General features: G+C 45.2%; 1 protein-coding gene across 1 annotated transcript in view; it reads left to right on the plus strand.

Annotated features, from left to right (window-relative positions):
- Positions 1 to 21318, plus strand: part of kiaa1549la (KIAA1549-like a) — a 284087-nt gene that overhangs the window by 217820 nt on the left and 44949 nt on the right. The window contains exon 14 of the mRNA XM_080191561.1: positions 8125 to 8303. Within this exon, the coding sequence (XP_080047687.1) occupies positions 8125 to 8303 (179 nt within the window). The remainder of the gene's footprint in view (positions 1 to 8124; positions 8304 to 21318) is intronic.

Here is a 21318-nt window from a genome sequence, read left to right on the forward strand (position 1 = left end):
TTAGTTGGTTAAAGTGCCTGTCTAGTAAACAAGCTAGCCCTGGGTTCAAATCCCAGCAGAGCTTTGGTCCTGTTCATATGATCTATGCAACTACAGAAGTCAAAATATCCCTTTCTTAGGTGGCACAGTGGTTAGCATTGCTGCCTCACAGCGCCAGGGACTGGGGTTCAATTCCTGGCTTGGGTCACTGTCTGTGTGGAGTTTGCACATTCTCCCCATGTCTGTGTGGGTTTCCCCCTACGGCCCAAAGATGTGCGGGTTAGCTAGATTGGCCATGCTAAATTGCTCCTTAGTGTCAGGGGGACTAGCTGGGGTAAATGCATGGTGTTGTGGGGATGGGGCCTGGGTGGGAATGTGGTTGATGCAGACTCGATGGGCTGAATGGCCTCCTTCTGCACTGTGGGATTCTATGATTCAATCATTCATCTGAGTTTGGATCTTGTTATTGAAGGTTTAGTTATAGAAACAACGGAGAAGACACAACAGAAATTTATAAGACTGATACTCAATTAACAGGAAAAGGGTTTTGTTCCCTTCAGTAAGAGAAGACTGGAAGGGTGACATGATAGAGGGTCTTTCGATTACAGAAGGGCTTGATAGGGTAGACAATAATGGAAGCTTATATTTATATAGTGCCTTTTGCTAACAAAATGTCCCAAATATGTTATCGTGCTACGTAAGGAGATATTGGCCTGGATCTTCTGTGGAGTGGCAGTCATCATCAGATTGCTACCCCGCTCAGATGTCTCCCTGACTGGACATTGCTTCGCATTTCTTTCCAGGTTTTCTGAGCCCAGGTTTACCAGGAATGTGGCATGCAATGTCCAGTAGGGAATTGCATCAAAGCACAGCAGAATTGGGGGGGACGTAAGGACATGTGCCCTTTTTACATTACAGCTGCCAAATGGTATGTTTAACGGTCCAGTGTAAATGGTAGTGAATTGATGAATGTGTCAACGGGTAGGATAGTAAGGTGGGTAGGCAGCTGAGGTGGCAGGTGGCTGAGGTGGTAGATGAGTAGGATGGTAGGTGGGTGAAGTGGCAGGTGGATGAAGTCCAGGTGGGTAGGGTGGCAGCTGGGTAAGTGTAAAGATGCACTTTCACAAACTTCATCAGTGAGCACAAAGGGTTTTTATTAATAAGAATTGTGCAGCAACTGCATAGCTGTGGCTAGCTCCCCAGAATGACTCTGACTAGGAGCCTCTCTCACTGTAGAGTGATTCCACACTCTGGGTCCTGACTGATTACAAAGACTGGGTGACCCTCACTCTGCTGTGTTGCCCTTAAAGGAAAATCATCACCGTAGAGTAACAATAGATGAGGTGGCAAACATCCAAAGTCCCAATTCTCTCTGGGAGCTAGAGGCTTTTATGAAGGGTCCCAAGGAGCAAGCGAATTGCCCATTGGAAGCTGAAACTTCCTGGGAAATTCCCAGTTGGCGGAGAGTGGAAGATTGGCCCCTGATAAAGGTCATCTAGATTTGAAACGTTGGTTCTATTCTCTCCCCAGAGATGCTGTCAGATCTGCCGAGGTTTTCCAATATTTTCTGGTTTTGTGTAAGAAAGTGTGTCTGGGGTGTGTAGGGTCCCTGATTATGCTGGCTGCTTGTCTAAGGCAGTGGGAAGTGTAGATGGAGTCAATGGATGGGAGGCTGATGGACTGGGCCAGCTCTCACAATCTTTTGTAATTTCTAAGAGTGGTGATGTTATGAATGCATAGTCACTGTCACATCAGCCCGGAAATATCCATATGCTCGAGGCACACACTGCCTCTCCACCCAAACTTACAGAGGCCTGAAAATTCAAGCTGTTTCTTTCTTAAAATAGAACACACGTAAATCGTGATAATCTTGATCTGACTTTCCAAAGTTGCAGCAATGAAAGCAAGTGATTTTTCTGATAACATCAGAATAGTGCAAATAGTGCAACGGAAGAAAAGGGAACAGGCTACCACAGTTGGGTGTGCATTTCACTTTGCACACTCTAAGCCTCTCTGCCTCTTAAACTCTACTCTGATATGACTCTCCTTCAAACTATTTTTGACCAAGCTTTTTGTCCTGTGCTCTTATATCTTCTCATGCAGTTTGTAGTCGAATGTTGTTTACTAACACCCCAATGAGGGGTTTGGGAATTTTACAAAGCTAAAGGTGCTCTATAAATGTAAGTAGTGCTTGTTGTTGTTTTATAGACTTCCAGGATCTGCGCTGCTGTTAGTGTCAGGGTGGTGTGACTTCTTGTCCTTTTAAGTGTTATTTCATTGCGTATTACAAGAGGGCAGTACAGTCCCTCTATAATAAAATTCACTGAAACAAACACAGCCATTCCTTGACAATACATTTAGATTTGGCTGCTGCCCTGATTAACAGAAAGATCCACACTTGCTTTCATTTTGCAGCAACTGAGTGTCAGGTAGAGAACATCACGGGACATAGTTTGAGGATAAGGGGTAAACTTTTGAGAACTGAGGTGAGGAAAACTGTCTTCATCCAGAGAGTGATGAAGGTGTGGAATTCACATCACAGAAAGTAGTTGAGGCCAAAACCTTGTGTGATTTCAAGAAAATATTAAATTTAGCTCTTGGGCGCTAAAGGGATGAAGGGATATAGTGGAAAAGCGGGTTCAAGATATTGAATTTGATGGCCTGCCATGATCATAATAATGGAGCACTCTTGAAGGGCTGAATGGCCTACCCCTCCTTCCAGTTTCTATGTTCAATCAAGATGCACTCATGTTCTACTTAAAGAAACAAACGCCAGAATTCTACTGCCTCGCCTGTCACGGAATCGGAGCAGGCAAGGGACGGATAACGGAAATGACCACTGACCTCGGGTGGGAATTTCCTGATGGAGCTAGCCCAGGGTGGTCAGCCCGCTGACATTTTGTCCACTGCACCTTCCAGTGACTGACCAGGTCACCTTTCCCAACTCAGTCTCTATGGATTCTTCTTTTAAAGTTGATTGATATTTCCCACATGGCAGTGTCTACATGTCAGTCTCATGCCCCCTCACAGAGCTACAAGCCAGCCTCTAGTGCCTGCACCTTTCTTTGTCCTCAACACTCTTTGACCAGGTATGTGACAGTTTCCCTGAAACTATTCACACACCCAGTCTTAGTGGCCTTTTCAGTCTTGTGACCTTTTATATTTCACCTTTCACTTCCCTTACCCCCTTGCATGCAAGTCCAAACCACAATCAGTTCTCAACTTGCAACCAGTGCAACGCAGCATTTAGACTTAGGCAGTAGTGTAGTTACATTGTTTCGACAAAATTCAGTTCTCCCGTCCCACCTGCCACGAGAGTTGTAGTGGGCAGGGGCGGACCATGCAAATGTTGACCTCGCGGGAATTTGCAGCTTTGGGATGAGCACGGCTAGAGAGTCCTGCCCTTAGTGTCCTGTAATAAAGATAGGGGCTACCTGTTAAAAATACAGAAGATGTCTTACAATAGCAACACTTTGATCAATCAAAGTCAACTTCCCAACCAACCAGTGCCCTTTTCTCCTATAATATAAATTTGAAATTTTGCATTCTTGCACTTGTCCTGATGAGTACCAAACAAAAACCTTCAGTATCATACCTCTGTTTTCAGTAATATTCAAGTTCTATATGACCAAACAAAAAAATGATATATTAAGACCAGTGATAATTTCCATGTCAAGATAGCCTGTGACTTGGAGGAACTTGCAGTTTTAGCGTTCCCAAGTATCCTCTGGCCTTGTCTTCCTGGGTGGTAGATGTTGCAGGTTGAAGGGTCGCCCCCTCTGAAATCTTGGCAAATTGTTGCAGTGCATCTTGTCAATGCTGCCACTACATGCTAATGATGGAGGAGGTGAATATTTAAGATGGTAGATGGGGTGTCAGTGAAGCGGGTGCCGTATTCATCCAGGAAATGGGGAGAATTCCATCACAGTCCTGCCTTATGCCATGTGGGTGGTGGATAGGCTTAACGTGACAAGTCCCATTCAGTCTCTGGCCAGTTGTGATCCCCAGGATGTTAATGGGGTGGGAATTTGGCAATGATAATGCCATTAAAGGCAAGGGGAAGTGGATCAACAGTCTCCTGTTGGAGTGGCCCAGGAAGCCCCTCGGTTTGTGCTAAACCACTACCAGGAATAGCAGGGCAAGATTAAGGCCCACTTGTTGAGTGGTAATAAATGCCAATCTTGCCACAAAAGCCCAGAGAGGAAAGCACCCAAGTCACTAGATGAGGCTGATGAAGGCAAAGTAAAGAGTTAAATGGAACAAAACAAAATTCAACCCGCTGCAATCCAGTTTGGTAAAAGCAATGACCTATTTCAAGATAATCTCCATTCCCTTCTGTCCAACATCCTGTTAACCTAAATTGGAATCTCATACACATTGTGGCTGGGTGATTGTTCAATATTTTTGCTGACATGTTTTCCTGGGCCTGAACTCTTTGTGAAAATGTTATTCTTGTTCCTCGTGCTGGTGCGCTGACCACTGTCAGAGATTTGGAGGAGCGGAACAGCTTCCGTGATCCAACGAGTGATTCCTGAATGATAGCACAATGAAAAGAAAACCTCTCCCAACAGTATTTCCTTGTAAACACCACATAACCTAAATCTCCTGAATGATTTTTTATTGCGAGTACTTGCTGTGAAGAAGTTGCGCAGTGGGGGGCTTAATCCAATATTGAATACTGTCAAGTGTGATGTGTAAAATTAAGGTAAGCTACAATTACTATTGTTTGCAATATTTTTAATACATCTTCTGAGACAGAGAAATTGAGACATCTGACTTTTGATATTCCATTTACATTGATTTGTGCAGCAAAAATGGAAGTAAAAACATGCATTTTGCAACCTTGGAATATTATATCTCATTTTACAACCAATTAAGTTTCATTTTGAAGTGTGGTCATTCTTATAATATGGGAATTGTTGCGTCCAACTCGTGCACAGCAAGCTCCCACAAGCAACATTGATTTTATTTACTTTTTAATAAATCTGTTGAGGGGTAAATATTGGCCTGGAAACCAGAAAACACTCCCTTATTTGTGAGGGGAGATTTAAAAAAAAGCATTTGTTCATTCAAGAGATGCAAAGGCCAGAATCTGTTACTCACCCATAATAGCCCTTGGGGAGATGATCAGTAGTCCATGTGATGTAGGTCCACCCATAGTGCTATTAGGGCAGGAGTTCCAGAATTGTGACACAGCAGGATTGGCGACATCGTCCCAGGTTAGGATGATTAGTGTCACAAGTAGGTTTACATTGCATTGCAATGAGGTTACTGTGAAAATCCCCCAGTTGCCACACTCCGGTGCCTATTAGGGTACACTGAGGGTGAATTTAACATGGCTGATGCACTTAACCAGCACATCTTTCAGACTGGAGGAGGAAACCAGAGCACCTGGAGAAAACCCACATGGACACAGGGGGAACGTGGATACTCTGCACAGACAGTGACCCAAGCCAGGAATCGAACCCGTACCCCTGGTGCTGTAAAGCAGCAGTGCCAACCATTGTGTCTTGGAGGGGAATTGCAGGTGGTGGGATCCCATGCGCCAGCTGCCCTCATCTTTCTAGGCAGTAGAGATCGCGTTTTGGGAGATGCTAATAAAAGAGTCTTGGTGAGTTGCCACAGTGCATCCTGTAGATAATATGGACTGCTGCCACTGCGTAATGGTGCTGAAGGGGGTTGATCTCTAAGGTAACGGGCAAAGTGTCAATCAAGCGCAAATCCAACCAAATGGGCAGAAGGGGACCTCAGTTTAATGCCTCATCTGAAAGATGGCACATTCAATGGTGTGGTCTCTCAGTACTGCGCTGGGAGTGCCAGCCTAGATTATGGGCTGAAGTCTGTCAGGTATGATTTGAAACTGAAAGCTTCTGGCAAAGAGGGTGCTACCCACTGAGCTATGTCCAACAGTTGATAAGATGCTGCATTAGTACAAGCATGTGGTATTGTGAGCGAGCAGTGTTAACCACTGTGTGGAGTCTGCACATTCTCCCTGTGTCTGACTGGGTTTCCTCTGGGTGCTCTGGTTTCCACCCACACTCCAAAGATGTGCAGTTTAGGTGGATTGACCATATTAAATTGCCACTTAGCGGCCAAAGATGTGTAAATTAGATGGATTAGTCATGGGAAATGTGTGTGGGGTTATAGGAATAGGGTGGGGAAGAGAGCCTGGATATGATGCTGTATGATGCTGGCATCTCCACGTCCTGTGTGAGAGAATCAGTGCAGACTTGATGGGCCAAATGGCCTCTTCTGCAATGTAGGGATCCTATGATTCTGTATGCAACATTATGGGGCTTAAATCCCCAAAGGTCTGACTTTAGAGATAAAATGCTTGTGTGAGGTGACAAGGGAGTTTGCTAGATGATAAATGTCAGTAGACATAGAGAATAGGCATAGTGGGGCTTCTGTTAAACAAGTTGAACTCTATTACCCGAGCAGCAATGAGAATGATTCACTGATTCGTTTTAAGATAGCCTGAATAGTCTTTGAGCTTTGTGGAATGAGGTTACTGATGAGTGTGGGACAGGGATTCCTTTGCTAACAGCACTATGAATGTGTCTAATAAGTGGACAGCAGCAGTTCAAAAAGGCCAAATCACCACTACCTTCTCAAAGTCAATTTGGAATGAGCAATAAATACCAACACCAGCAATCCCATGAACGGTTAAGAAAAATGAAGGCAGAACAAGTCGGAAACCAACACAAATCAACATTGCAAATTTCCTCCAGAGTTCATAATCTTTGATGGTGCACTCTCTGTAATATTCTTGCTTAAAATTGAAGAACAAATGGGGTTATTATTCAAAGCAGTACTGTCCCGTGTAGTTCAGAAATTTGATTGGAGCGCCATGACTTGTGAGCATGACAGAGAGTCAATATAGATGCAGAGCCATTGATTATTTTTTGGCTTGTAGTGCTGTTGATGAGACAAGTAGTTCAGCAATGTGTCAAAATATGAGCTTCTTACATAAAGTAGCAATTCGTGCTGTCGGTGAGTTAGCTTACCCTTAGAAGATTAATCACCAAGTCCCTGCAAAGTGTTTCAACGTGAACTTCCTGGCTTGCCACCATCCTCCACACAGATGATCCCTTGTCCCAGCAAGCGTCGATGGTAGACGTTAACTTCAATGTTTTTTTTTATTTATTCATGGGATGCGGGCCTCGCTGGCTGGACCAGCATTCATTGCCCATTCCTGAGGGCATCTAAGAGTCAACCGCTGTGGCTCTGGAGCAACATGTAGGCCAGACCAGTTAAGGACAGCAGATTTACTTCCCTAGAGGATATTAGTGAATCAGATGGGGTTTGACAATAATTGACAATGGTTTCATGGTCATCATTAGACCTTTATTTTCAAATTTTGATTGAATTCAAATTTCACAATCTGCCATGGTGGGATCTGAACCTGGGTCTTCTATGTGAATGCCTAATGTTAATATTAAATTCCTTCCTCCACTATTATACTTGCTTGAAGCAAAAATTTGTGTATTAAGTTCACTGACACCAATTTCTGAATACAGTATACACTTCTATCACAGAGGGCCAGTAATAACAGACTGTGTATTCATCATATATATCCAGAGATTGATTTGCATTAAATAAAATAATTCTGTTTTTGTATCATTATTTAGCTATGTATTGGATATGTTACCTCAAATTTACAGTATATGAACAGGCCATTCAGCCCACCAGCTACACACAGGTGCTGATGCTCCACATGAGATCCTTCTGCTATCTTAGTTCATCTCGCCCTTGAATCAATTTCTGGAATGAGCAGTTGAAATGTGACATCTCTAATTTTAATAAATATTCATGGGATGTGAGCAGTGCTGATAAGGCCAAAGTTTATTGTGCAACCTTAATTGATCTTGAGAAGTTCATGATGGGCTGTCTTCTTGAATCGCTTCAGTCCATGTGTACACCCACAGTGCTGTTAGGGAAGAAGCCCCAGAATTCTGACCTAAAGAAAGGGAAATATATTTCTGCCCCGCAAGAATGTGTAGATGTGCCACCTTTGCTTAATTCCTTCAGGAGGGGAGGAATTCACTGAACAACTTATTAAGGAATCTTGTCTCACCCTCTTAACTTTCATTTTATGTCTCTTGCTCTGTTACAATCTGACATTTGTGACGCAACATGGTTCAGCACCAGTCAGTGATGAGGAGGAGAGTGCCACGCTGTTTGAGCACGTCTCCAAGACATCGGATGATCCTTTCGACACTTCCTCTGGGTCTGTTCAGCTTCTCTCAATCAAGCCACTGGCGGCCCATCCCGGTTACCCCGGTTCAGAGAGGAGTCCGGAGGCAGTGGTGGTCAATGGAGAGGTAAGCAAGATGTCTTGTTTACTTTTGAAGAAAGGTGCCGGATGGGATTTCCCACCACTAAAGATTTGTTTGAACAGCCTCTCCCACATCAGGAAACTGAGGAACATCGGGTCAGTCTGGTAGAATACAGAAATGGGTGAACTGTTAGAATTCAAATTAATCTGGTTGAAAGTCTTTACAGAAAACTGCCCGCCAATGGGAAGAGGGAGCATTCTAACCATTAGAACATAGGACATAGAACATTACAGCGCAGTACAGGCCCTTCGGCCCTCGATGTTGCACCAACCATTGGAACCAACCTAATGACACTCCAACCTAAACTGTTCCAATATTATCCATATGTCTATCCAATGACCATTTGAATGCCCTTAAAGTTGGCGAGTCCACAACTGCTACAGGCAGTTAGAGCCACGGCAATTAGACCATGGATGCAGGAGGTGTTTGACAAGGAGATTAAATAGTTAATTGAGGAGGTCATCAGAGATATGGGAGAAGGACAGGGCATCAAAATACAGAGACAGAGCTATCACAGCTAACATAATTGGGCAGGAGACCTCGGTTACTATCTCAGTCAAAAGATAGCACCTCCAACAACATTCCCTCAGTATTGCAATGGGTGTATCAGTTAATGTGATCGGATTTGTGGGGTTAAACCTCAATACATGATCTCGTGCTTCAGATGTGAAATTGCTACCTGTTGAGCCGCAACTGATATTTAATAAGGTGCTATACAGATGCACAAACAACAGGATGGGGTTTGAACCAGATCTTGACTCAGATCGGGGGTGCTACCCACTGAGTCATAGCTGACACAGTAAGGAATCTCACAACACCAGGTTAAAGTCCAACAGGTTTATTTGGCACACAAGCTTTTGGAGTCTCAGGCTCCTTCATCAGGTGATGACACAGGTCCTGACTCACCTGATGAAGGAGCCTGAGTCTCTGAAAACTAGTGCTGCCAAATAAATTTATTGGAACTTTAACCTGGTGTTGTGAGACTTCTCACTGTGCTTACCCCAGTCCAACGCCGGCATCTCCACTCCGTAGCTGACACCCAGGGGCTGGAATCTTTTCACCGTTCACGCCGGTGGGATTTTCCCATCCTGCTGCAGTGAACGAAGGTTTGTCTGGCTGCCAAGTTCTCCGATCTCGCCACAGCGAGAGTGTGGCGTGAAGGGCAGATAAGATCGTGCCCATAGAATGTGAAAGAGGAGAGACAACATGATAGGGAGATGGACACGGACAATGAGAGAGAGAGACAGAGGCACCGAGGGAAAGAAATCAAAAGAAAGACAAGGATTAACTGATCACTGACAGGATGGGATGGGCTGTCTGATTTACAATCTGCCTGATTTTATTTCCATTGATCACTGCAAAGTGAAATTAGGCAGGCAGGTGAGGTTGGAATGATCCTGATGAATTGCTATTGGAGCACGGTCAGCATTATGTTGGCAAATGTAAGAAATTTGTTCATCACCAGAGAAACCCCACGAACAGCAGCTAGATCAATAAGCAGCTATTTGTTCAGCAATATCTCCTGAAGGACGCTCCAAGCATCTACTGCAGTGTTTTGGGACTTCCTATAGCATCGATGAGACTTCCATAAAAGATACATGGGATTCTTAAAAAAAAATTCAATCAAAGTCTCAGGAAATACCTTTGTATCAGGTAAGAATCTGCAAATTCTGAGGTGAGTACCTCACCCCCCCAAACCCCCCGACTCATACAGTTTTTTTTTTCATTCATGGGATGTGGGCATTGCTGACTGGCCAGCATTTATTGCCCATCCGTAGTTGCCCTAGGAGGATAGTTGAGAGTTAATCCCATTACAGTGGCTCTGGATTCACATGTAGGCCAGAATAGGTAAAGAAGGCAGATTTCCTTCCTCAAAAGGCACTAGTGAACCAGATGGGTTTTTTCTGACAATTGACAATGGTTTCATGGTCATCAGTAGATTCTTAATTCCAGATTTTTTTTATTGAATTCTAATTCCACCATCAGTCGTGGCGGGATTCGAACCCGGGTCTCCAGAACATTAACTGAGTTTTCTGGATTAATAGTCTCGTAATAATACCACAAGGCCATCATGGTTGATCTTACTGTGGCTGCTATATCACTTTTCTGCCTACCCATGATATCCTTTGACTCCTTCATTACTCAAGAAAATATTTGCCCCTGCCTTAAAAATATTCAATGACCCTCCCTGTACCTTGCCCTGGGGGCCTGGGAGAGTAAATTCCACAGACTTACAACATGCTGAGAGAGAAAAAAAACTTCTCCTTATCTAAGAAGGAGACCCTTATTTTTAAACTGCGTTCCCCAGTCCTGGTCTCTCTCACAAGGGAAGCATTCTTTCAACATCCATCTGTCAAGTCCTTCCAGAATATTATGATCGGGATTCTACAATCTTGTTCACTCTGCCACTATTGCCAGTTAGAAGAGAGAATTTGACGCTCAGCCAAATCTCCACTACACCAGGATTGGAGAATCCCAGCACAGGCGAGGTTGGAGAATTCCGGCCAATATGATTTAATAAGGCTACCTTTCATTCTTCTAAACTCCAATGGATACAGATTCAACCTGTCCAACCTCTCCAAATAAGATGACTCCCTCATTCCAGGAAGCAGTTGAGTGAAATTTCTCTGAACTGCTTTTAACACATTTACATCCTTTCTTAGATAAGGAGAGGAAAACTTTATGCAGTACTCCACATGTGGTCTCACTAATGCCCTTACAACTGTAGCAAGATAGCCATACTTATTTATTTATTCCCTTGTGATAAATAGCAACATTCCTAATCATATGCTCTACTTGCATACCAACTTTTTGTGATTCATGACATCCAGGTTCCTCTGTACCACAACGTTTCACAATCTCCATTTAAATAACGTGCTGCTTTCCTACTCTTCCGGTCAAAGTGGACAAGTTCACATTTTCCCATGTTATTCTCCGTCTGCCAATTTGTTGTCTAATCGCTTAGCCTATCACGATCCCTTTGTAGACTCCATAGGTGGCATTTTATGGCCGTGTTTATCCTGAAACCATGAGATGCCACCCGAGCTCAACGGACCTTTCCATGGTCCATCCCTTTCCCAATCTGGATGGCAAAATTCCAGCCCTTATGTCCTCTTCACAACTTAGTTTCCTACGTATTTTTGTGTCATCAGCACAGGCCTCTTCATCCAAGTCATTGATATAGTTTGGTGAGGCCGCAGCTGGAGTACTGTGTGCAGTTTTGGGCGCCGCACCTGCGCAAGGATATTTTGGCCTTGGAGGGAGTGCAGAGGAGGTTTACTAGGCTGATACCGGAGTTGAGGGGGTTGAGCTATGAGGAGAGGCTGAATAAACTAGGCTTGTACTCGTTAGAGTTTAGAAGAATGAGGGGAGATCTCATTGAGACGTATAAGATGATGAATGGGATGGATAGGATAGAGGTGGAAAGACTCTTCCCGCTCAAAAAAGACAGTAGGACTAGGGGGCACAGCCTCAAGATAAAGGGGGGGCAGTTCAGAACGGAGTTGAGGAGGAACTTCTTCACTCAAAGGGTGGTGAATCTCTGGAATTCTCTGCCCGTTGAAGTGGTGGAGGCTGCCTCGCTAAATATTTTTAAGAAGCGGGTTGATGGGTTTTTGATAAGAGAGGGGATTAAGGGTTATGGGGAGAGGGCGGGAAAGTGGAACTGAGCCACGACAGATCAGCCATGATCTTATTGAATGGCGGGGCAGGCTCGAAGGGCCAGATGGCCTACTCCTGCTCCTATTTCTTATGTTCTTATGTTCTTATGAGACCCATATGTAGATCACATCTACAAATTCCCCTTTATCCATTTTGCTGGTTACTTCCTCAAAAAACTCCAATAAACTAGTCAAACTTGATTTCCCTTTCACAGAGCCATGTTGATTATGCCTGATTGCATTGAGATTTTCTCAGTGTCTTGTGATAACCTCCTTAATAAGAAATTCCAAGTGTGATCTTGCTGGCTTGCCATGCTGATGATAGGTGTGGCGAGCTGGTAAGATTGCGTGTGGAGTGAAAAATCAGGTTAGCGCCCGTTTTTGCACCTTGCGCAATGTAACCAACACTGTTTTGCCAGTGGGATTGGCTTCGTGCCCTTTTAATGAAATATTTAACATGTCATTAACATGTCCTACATGGCATCTTATGGCCTCACAGACATTACCCCGTCCCCAGTCAGACCTCACACCAGTGAGAGTCACAGCTGGTCTCCACTAGTGACCAGACATGATGGCCTTTCCAAGGGAATCAGAGGCCATTGACGCCCCTGGGTGGTCGCAGACATGGCTGGAGAGTGCCCATGGTGCCATGCCAGCCTGCCACCCTGGCACTGCCCACCATAACAGTTCCAGGAGCAGCACCAAGGGGGTGGGCTTGAGTGAAGGTGGGGTCTGTGGGACTGGGGCTATGACAGTGGGGATGCAAGGAGGGAACTCTGCTGGGGAAGCAAGCTGGGGAGCTCAACGGGGTGGAGGCAAAGGGGGAGCTCTGCAGAATAGGGGTGATCAGCGGGGGATATGCAAGAGAGGTGATTGGCAAAATGGGAAGGGGAGTGTGGTGATCAGCGTGGTGGGGGGGAGGGAATTCCAACACAGGGATTGTTCAGGGAGGGGGGTGTGGGGGATAGTCTGGCACAGGGGGTGATTGGCAGACTGGGGACACTGGCAAAGAGAGGGTGTGCAGGATCGGCAGTGGAGGGGGTGATACCAAGGGACACATTGGAAGGTTCCTGATACAGGTGACCATTGTTGCCAATGTGATGATGGGGGAGGGGTGTTTTATGTGGACACGGGGCGATTGGAGCACTTGCGCAATGGCATCCCTAGCACTCTGAAGCCGACTTCACTGGTGAGCTTAGGCTCCGCCTCCCCCAACTGGTAAAAATCACACTTCTGTCCAAGAAAGTGACAGAGGACAGAATGATTGTGGGAATAATAGCGGGAGGGACACGGATATTGCAAAGGCCCATTGACCTCGGATGGGAATTTTTGGTCTTGGGGTGAGCGTGGCTGGAAAATCTCGCCCAGAGCGTCATAAGATTGCAGTTTCAAACTCACCCAAAAAACACTTCTGAATCTCCCTCGTTTTCCTACCCGTTCAGCGCTTAGAATTTTTTTTGTAAGATCGCAGACGATGACAAATGTTAGGCTCATTGACTTGTCATTTCCTGCTCGCTGTCTTTCTTCTTTCTGGAATAGAGGAGTTACAGTTGATGTTTTCCAACCTAATGGCACTTCTCCAGAATCTTAACAAACTTTGGAAGATCCAAACCAATGCATCTATTATCTCAGCAGCCACTTCTTTTAACATGTCCTGATGCAGGGCTCTGACAAAGGGTCATCTGGACTCAAATCTTTGGTTCTACTCTGTCCCCTCAGAGATTGTCAGATCTGCTGAGATTTTCCAGCATTTTCTGTTTTTGTATTAGATTCCAGCATCCACAGTAATGTGTCAGAACCCAGGGATTTGTCAGCTTTTAGTTTGAATAATTTTCTACATATTCTTTCCCTGGTGATTGCAATTGTTTTCAGTTCCTCCCTTCCTTTACCTTCTTGATTCACAATTATTCTGGGATGTTGTTTTTATCCTCTGCAGTGAAGACAGACACAAAATATCTGTTCAATTTATCCACCACCTCCTTATTTTGCATTATTTTCTCCATCCTCACTCTTTGGTGGACAAACGCTCACTTTACTTTTTCTTTTCCTGAGGTTTATTTATTAGTCACAATTAAGGCTTGCATTAACACTGCAATGAAGTTACTGTGAAATTCCCCTATTCACCACACTGCAGCGCTTGCTCAGGTCAATGCACTTAACCAGCGCATCTCTTTCAGACTGTAGGAGGAAATGGGAGCACGTGGAGGAAACCCACGCAGACATGCGGAGAATGTACAAACTCTACACAGAAAGTGACCCAAACCGGGAATCGAACCCAGGTCCCTGGCGCTGTGCTAGCCACTGTGCCACCGTGCCACCCGTGTCCTTTCTCAATATCTATAGAATACATAAAAAAAAGTAAAGCATCTGATTTCCATTAATGTTTTGCAAAGTGTTTACTGAAATATTATTTTAACCGTGTGCTCAGTTGAGGGGTAGAGCCATTCCGGCATGCATGAGTCACGATTGTTTCAAGGGTAGTTACAGAGCGAACTGGTTCTCTTTTGTTGTCCTCGTGTTGCCAAGACATCATTGGAGAAATGAGTCACCAGCTCTTTGGCTGCTGTGCAAGGCTATTTTGGACAGCCAGTTAAATACTGAGCAGAAACTATAACTTTCTCTGTCTCTGGCATTCTCCGCCCTACCCGGACAGAGCAGTTGCTAATTGTGGCAGCAGGTTATGTAGTCACCATCTCTCTGCCAACTTAAATTGGGAGATCCCTGTGAACCAGATGGCGTTTTGTTATTTGACATCAATGCTCTCAATTACAATTTGACATCAGTAGTTCTAATTTGGAATGATTTTGATATCAAATTTGATATTGCGTTCAAAGCTATCCCCGTTCACTCAAAGCCATCCTCATGTGTCAAAGCTATCTTTGTGGGCTCAAAATTTAAAGTTTATTTATTAGTGTCACAAATGGACTGACATTGACACTGCAATGAAGTTACTGTGGAAATCCGCTAGTCGCCACACTCTGGCGCCTGTTCGGGTACACTGAAGGAGCATTTTTGCATGGCCAATGCACCGAACCTACATGTCTTCCAAACTGTGGGAGGAAACTGGAAAAACCAGAGGAAACCTACACAGACACGGGGAGCACATGCAGACTCCACACAGACAGTGGCCCAAGCCAGCTCAAAGCTGTCCCATAGATTCATCAACAAGTTTTGGAAAATACAAGGAAATTAATTAGTTAAATAATTAGGGGGTGAGGGATTCTCCAGCACCATCAGATGGCCCATGGGAATCCCGATGCCCCACTGAATGGGGCGATGGTCAAAAATCGGGATTCCCCCCAGGTGTCAAGGCAATCAGGATCCACCCGAAAATTATGCAAACTTACTAATTGTAATATAGTTAGTGGCTGGATGGCCCATTCAGTGGCCTTCCACCATGCACCTGCCCAATCCAACAGGAAATGCACTGGGCAAGCTTTGATACCGATAATGACCAGCATGGACCTGGCATGTTGATTCCGAGGGCAACCAAGGCAGTAAGTCCAAAGTTCTGAGAGTTGGGTGGGCTTGGGCTGGGGCCAAGGGGTTAAGCACTGTCCTCTGGGATGGAGGTCCCATGGTTGGACTGGTCCTTCTAGCCCTGGCAGACCTGAGGATCACCTCTAGCATGGTGATTTCAGGCAGCTCTCTGATCAACATCTTCATTCCTGCCTGTATCTGTTAAAACTTTGAAGTGGCCTGGTTACTTTAGTCCCCATGCCTCCTAGTTATCTGGCAGGTTTTTAAATCACCATCCCATTCTGCATCAGGGATTTCTCATTTTTTCTCTCTCAAAAGCTGCAGTTGTGAGGAGACCCCTTTGAAGTTTTCTGACACAGAGATGTCACTTTCCACAGTTGTTAACTCATTCCCATTCTTTTCATACAACTTGTATTTGAAGTCTTTGAGCTGTTCTGGGAAGTCCAGAGTCTATGAAACACCTTCCAACCCTTTGTTTCCATTCAATTTCAGTCCAGTCCTTTTCACTCACATTTGAATGATGGCGTAATAGTTCATACTAAACCTCCAGTCACTGTGTTTATTTACCCTTGCCTTCACGCTTGAATGCATCTCAAGTATCCCCATTGTTCCTAACCACGGAGTTGATGCAAAAGAGGTAATGAAAAGCACTCAGCTGGTTTGAAGTCACCTGCAGTTTTTTGGGTGTCTGGCATGGTGAGTCCTCTACCTGCTACTGACTGAATACCAGCAGTGGTGGGACCTTGTCCTGGAGTGGGGAACAATTGCCCATTTAAGGAGTTCAATTGGTGGTGAGGTGGGAGTTCCTGTGTGCTTTTTCACACAGCTAGTGGGAGGAAGGTTACTGGGGGGGTTGGGGGGGGGGTCCCCACCTACCTCCCTCTTCACTAAATGCTATCTCCTCATTCCCATTCAAGTTCACCATGGTACAGGGCATTAAATTCTGCCATTTCTGTCTCTGTCTCTCTATCTCTGCCTGTTACTTTTTTCTAAATTTGTGCGTGCATCTCTAACCTCTCTGTCTCACGCTCTTTCTCTCCCGATTCTCTCTGTTTTTATCTCTCTTCTTGGTTTATGTGGTTCTTCTCTCTATCTCCACGCCTGCCTTATTGAAGTGAACTGTGTGTGAACAGCAGATTTCTTTGGCCACCCGACTGGTCTGCTTTTCCGCCCTGCCTCAGAATGACTTGCAAAGGGTTGGAGTATCACTGAGTTGAAAACAATATTCGCGCACTCTTAACCTCATTGCGGCCAGTTACTAACATGAGCCTCATGACACCACCACCTCCCTCTGCAATAGCTGAGCAAAGTCACTCATTTCAAGGGCAGTTAGATTGGAGCAACAAATGCTGGCTTTGCCAGTGAATAAATGAAGAGAAACAAATGCTGTTTTATCTCCCTCCCTCATTCACAAGGTACCAGAGTTAACAGGTGCTGCAGCAAAGGGGAATGATAGGACTGGGAGTAAAAGGGAAGGTGTTTGAGTTTAACATTGGATGTTGGTATTAAACACATTTCTTTTGTCCTTTTGACTCTTCAGGGATCTTTTTCAATAGTGGTGGTAATGAAAAACAGTCAATATCAAATTGATTGCTCCTTTGCGAGGGAGGATGGAACAGTAAAGTTTATTTTGTTAGTCACAAATAGGCTTACGTTCACACTGTAATGAAGTTACTGTGAAAATCCTCAGGTTGCCACACTCTGCCACCTGTTTGGGTACACTGACGGAGAATTTAGCATGGCCCTAACCAGCAAGCCTTTTGGACTTTGGGACGAAACCTGGTATCCAGAGGAAACCCATGTAGACGTGGAGAGAATGTGCAATCTCCACACAGACAGTGACCCAAATTGGGAATTGAACCCAGGTCCCTGGTGCTGTGAGGCAGCAGTGCTAACCACTGTGCCACCATGCCATGCTGCGAAACAGTAGGCGGTCTGCCTGTTTCTCACTTTCTCTGTGTTGAAATGGCCACTTCACTGTCATGGGTCTGGATTGAGAAAGAAAGAAGAATCTTTTGCTTCTACCTCAGAGGGGAGAGAGGGCCTCAGCCTCATCCGACAGTCAGCATCCGCCACAGTGCAGCACTCCCTCAGCACTGCACGGGGAGTATCAGCCTGGATCGTATACTCAAACCTTTAAAGTGGGGCTTTAACCACCGACTTTGAGTAAGAACTGCTGCAATTGAGTTACCGTTCATTGGAAAGATGGCACTTCTGGCAGTGCAGCAACCACTCAGAACTGTACCCAAAGTAGGCTTGTCTTGATGTTCGCAAATGTGGGAAATGCCTGCCACCTTGAAACCATGGGCAGGATTTTATGGCCTCGCTCGTCTCGAAACTGTAAAATCCCACCCAAGGTCCACAGGCCTTCCCATGCTCTGCCCCTCGCCCGCTCCGATTCCCGTCATAAAATTCTGGCCAGTGACTGTGTTTCAATAACTCCCTTTATTGGAACTTCACAACATCCTGAGAATGAAGAGAGAACTTCCATTCCTGCACAGGGTTTCGGAACATCTCAAAAATTCCTTACAGCTAATGAAGTACTTTTGAAGTGTGGTCACTGTTGCAGGAAACACGGCAGCCAGTTTGTGCAGAGCAAGATCCCACAAACAGCAGTGGGATGAGGGTCAGATAATCTGTTTCATGGTGACGTTGATTGAAGGATATATATTGACCAAGGCACCTGGGAGTATTCCCCCCAGGTTTTTCTTCAAGATGGCAGTTTGGGGATCTTTTTAAATTCATTCATGGGACACAGGTGTCGCTAGCTGGGCCTGCCTTTATTGCCAATCTCTAGTTGCCCTTGAGATGCCTTCTTGAATCGCCGCAGTCCATTTTCTGTGGGTTGACCCACAATGCCGTTAAGGAGGGAATTCCAGGATTTTGACTCACCAACTGCAAAGGAACGGTGATATATTTCCAAGTCAGGATAGTGACTGGCTTGGAGGGGAATTTGCTGGTGGTGGTGTTGCCATTTATCTGCTGCCCTTGTCTTTCTGGATGGAAATGGCCGTGGGTTTGGAAGGTGCTGTCTAAGGATCTTTGGTGAATTGCTGCAGTATATCTTGTAGACAGTACACACTGCTGCTACTGAGCGTTGATGGTTGAGAGATTGAATCTTTGTAGATGTGGTGCCAATCAAGTGGGCTGCTTTGTTCTGGATGGTGTCAAGCTTCTTGAGTGTTGTTGGAGCTGCACCCATCCAGGCAAGTGGGAGTATTCCATCACACTCCTGATTTGTGCTTTGTAGGTGGTGGATAGGCTCTGGAGAGTCAGGAGGTGAGTTACTCGCCGCAATATTCCTAGACTCTGACCGGCTCTTGTCGCCATTGTGTTTATGTGGTGAGTCCAGTTGAGTTTCTGGTTAATGGTAGCCCCAAGGATGTTGGGGATTCAGTGATAGTAACACCACTCAATATCAAGGGGTGGTGGTTAGAGTGTCTCTTATTGGTGATGGTCATTGCTTGGCATTTGTGTAGCACGAATGTTACTTGCCACTTGTCATCCCAAGCCTGGATATTGCCCAGATCTTGTTGCATTTGAATATGGACTGCTTCAGTGTCTGAGGAGTTGTGAATGGTGCTGAACATTGTGCAATCATCGGCAAACATCCCCATTTCTGACCTTATGCTGGAGGGAAAGTCATTGATGAAGCAGCTGAAGATTATTGGGCCTAGGACACTACCCTGAGGGACTCATGCAGAGATATCCTGGAGCTGAGATGGCTGACCTTCCACAACCACAACCATCTTCGTCTGTGCCAGGTATGACTCCAACCAGTGAAGTGTTTGCCCCCTGATACCCATTGATTCCAATTTCACTAGGGCTCCTTGATGTCACACTTGGTCAAATGCGGCCTTGATGTCAAGGGCTGTCACTCTCACCCAACCACTGGAATGCAGCTCTTTAGTCCATGTTTGAACCAAGGCTGTAATGAGGTGAGGAGCTGAGTGACCCTGGCGAAATCCTAACTGGGTGTCACTGAGCAGGTTATTGTGGAGCAGGTGCTGCTTGATAGCACTGTTGATAACCCCTTCCATCACGTTACTGATGATCGAGTGTAGACTGATTAGGCAGTAATTGGCTGGGTTGGATTTTCCTGCTTTTTGTGTACAGAACATACCTGGGCAATTTTCCACGTTGTTGGGTAGATGCCAGTGTTGTAACTGTACTGGAAGAGCTTGGCTAGGGGAGTGGCAAATTCTGGAGCTCAAGTCTTCAGTACTATTGCTGAAATGTTATCAGGGCCCATTGCCTTTGCAGTATCCAGTACCTCTAACCATTTCTTGATATCACATAGAGTGAATCAAATTGGCTGGAGACAGGCATCTGAGATGCTGGGGACCACAGGAGGAGACCGTAGATGGATCATCCACTCGGCACTTCTGGCTGAAGATTGCTGCGAATATTTCAGCTTCATCTTTTGCATTGATGTTCTGGGCTCCTCCATCATTGAGGATGGGGACATTTGTGGAGCTTCCTCCTCCAGTGATTTGTTTAATTGTCCACCAGCATTCTCGACTGGATGTGGAAGATGGCGGACATTGCAATCCCCCACCCAGAGTACATTTTGTGCCCTTGCCATACTCAGTGCTTCCTCCAAGTGTTGTTCAACATGGAGGAATACTGATTTATCAGCCAAGGGAGAATAGTGCGCAGTAACAGTAAGAAGTTTCCTTGCCCATGTTTAACTGAAGCCATGAGGCTTCATGGCGCCCTGAGTCAATGTTAAGGACTCCCAGGGCAACTCCCTCCTGACTGTAACCACTGTGCCGCCACCTCTGCAGGGTCTGTCCTGCCTGTTGCTCTGGAGTCACATGTAGGCCAGACCAGGTAAAGATGGCAGATTTCCTTCCCCAAAGGACGTTAGTTTGTATCTACCAGAGAGGGCAGCACATTCTAGGTTTAATGTCACCTTGAAAGGACGACCCCTTTTACACAGCAGCATCCCTCCCAACGTTAGCCTAAATTTTGCTCTTGACGCGGGACTCGAACCTCCAACGCTGTGGCTCAAGACAGTGGCACCGTTACTGCTGTGCCACAGCTGCTGCGTATGTGTTGAAAATGCACTTCCTCACCGACAGTGTAAGCATAAACAGCCATGTGTTCCGGCAGTAAATTTGCAGGATTTCTCACTGGTGTGAATATTAGCCAACAATCAGCTCACACGCAGGGAAAATATAGCGCAGCACTGCTGGTGTGTGTGACTGCTGCATACGGCAAAACGCTTGATAGATTTTACAACATTCAGACAATGGCCTGTATAAGATCAACATTGATTTGAATTATTGCTGGCAACCTTCTACCTGCACCTCAGACAGAGCAGACTCTAAGTGAAGGAAAAGAAATACATTCAATAATGCGCACAATGTCTTCTGTGGAATTTTTCATCAGAGCTTTTTTTCAGAAATGTGGACAATATCCTTGGATTCATTATTTGTTAAGTGGGGTAGGGGGAGCGAGCAGAATGGTTGAAGCACCAGTTCAGTGTGTGATTAAACTCGGCATGTTCCAGTTGAAGCTTAAATCATCAGCTTTCTCCTTCTTTGAAAAATAAGAAGCAGAATCTTACTCGGGCAGCTGCTTTCGCTTTTGTCTTTGCTGGGTGCTGGCAGAGTACTGATTTTGTTCGGGGGATCTTTGTGTGATTGTCATTGGAGTAACCTGTGTACTACCGGTTGCCAGATGTTCTTCAGCTTTTTAGCATTGTTCTTGCTAAAACTGAAACAGGTTTTAGTTACACCTTGTGCGCAGTGGAGCAGTTATCTAATTAAGCCGTCATAAATCTTTCCACAAGACATATAACATGCAAACTGACCCCTCTGAGATATCTAATCAAATCCAGTGCAGTTAATGGTCTG

Source organism: Carcharhinus amblyrhynchos, chromosome 6 (assembly GCF_965287045.1).
Source record: "Carcharhinus amblyrhynchos chromosome 6, sCarAmb.v2.hapA, whole genome shotgun sequence".
NCBI lineage: Eukaryota > Metazoa > Chordata > Chondrichthyes > Carcharhiniformes > Carcharhinidae > Carcharhinus > Carcharhinus amblyrhynchos.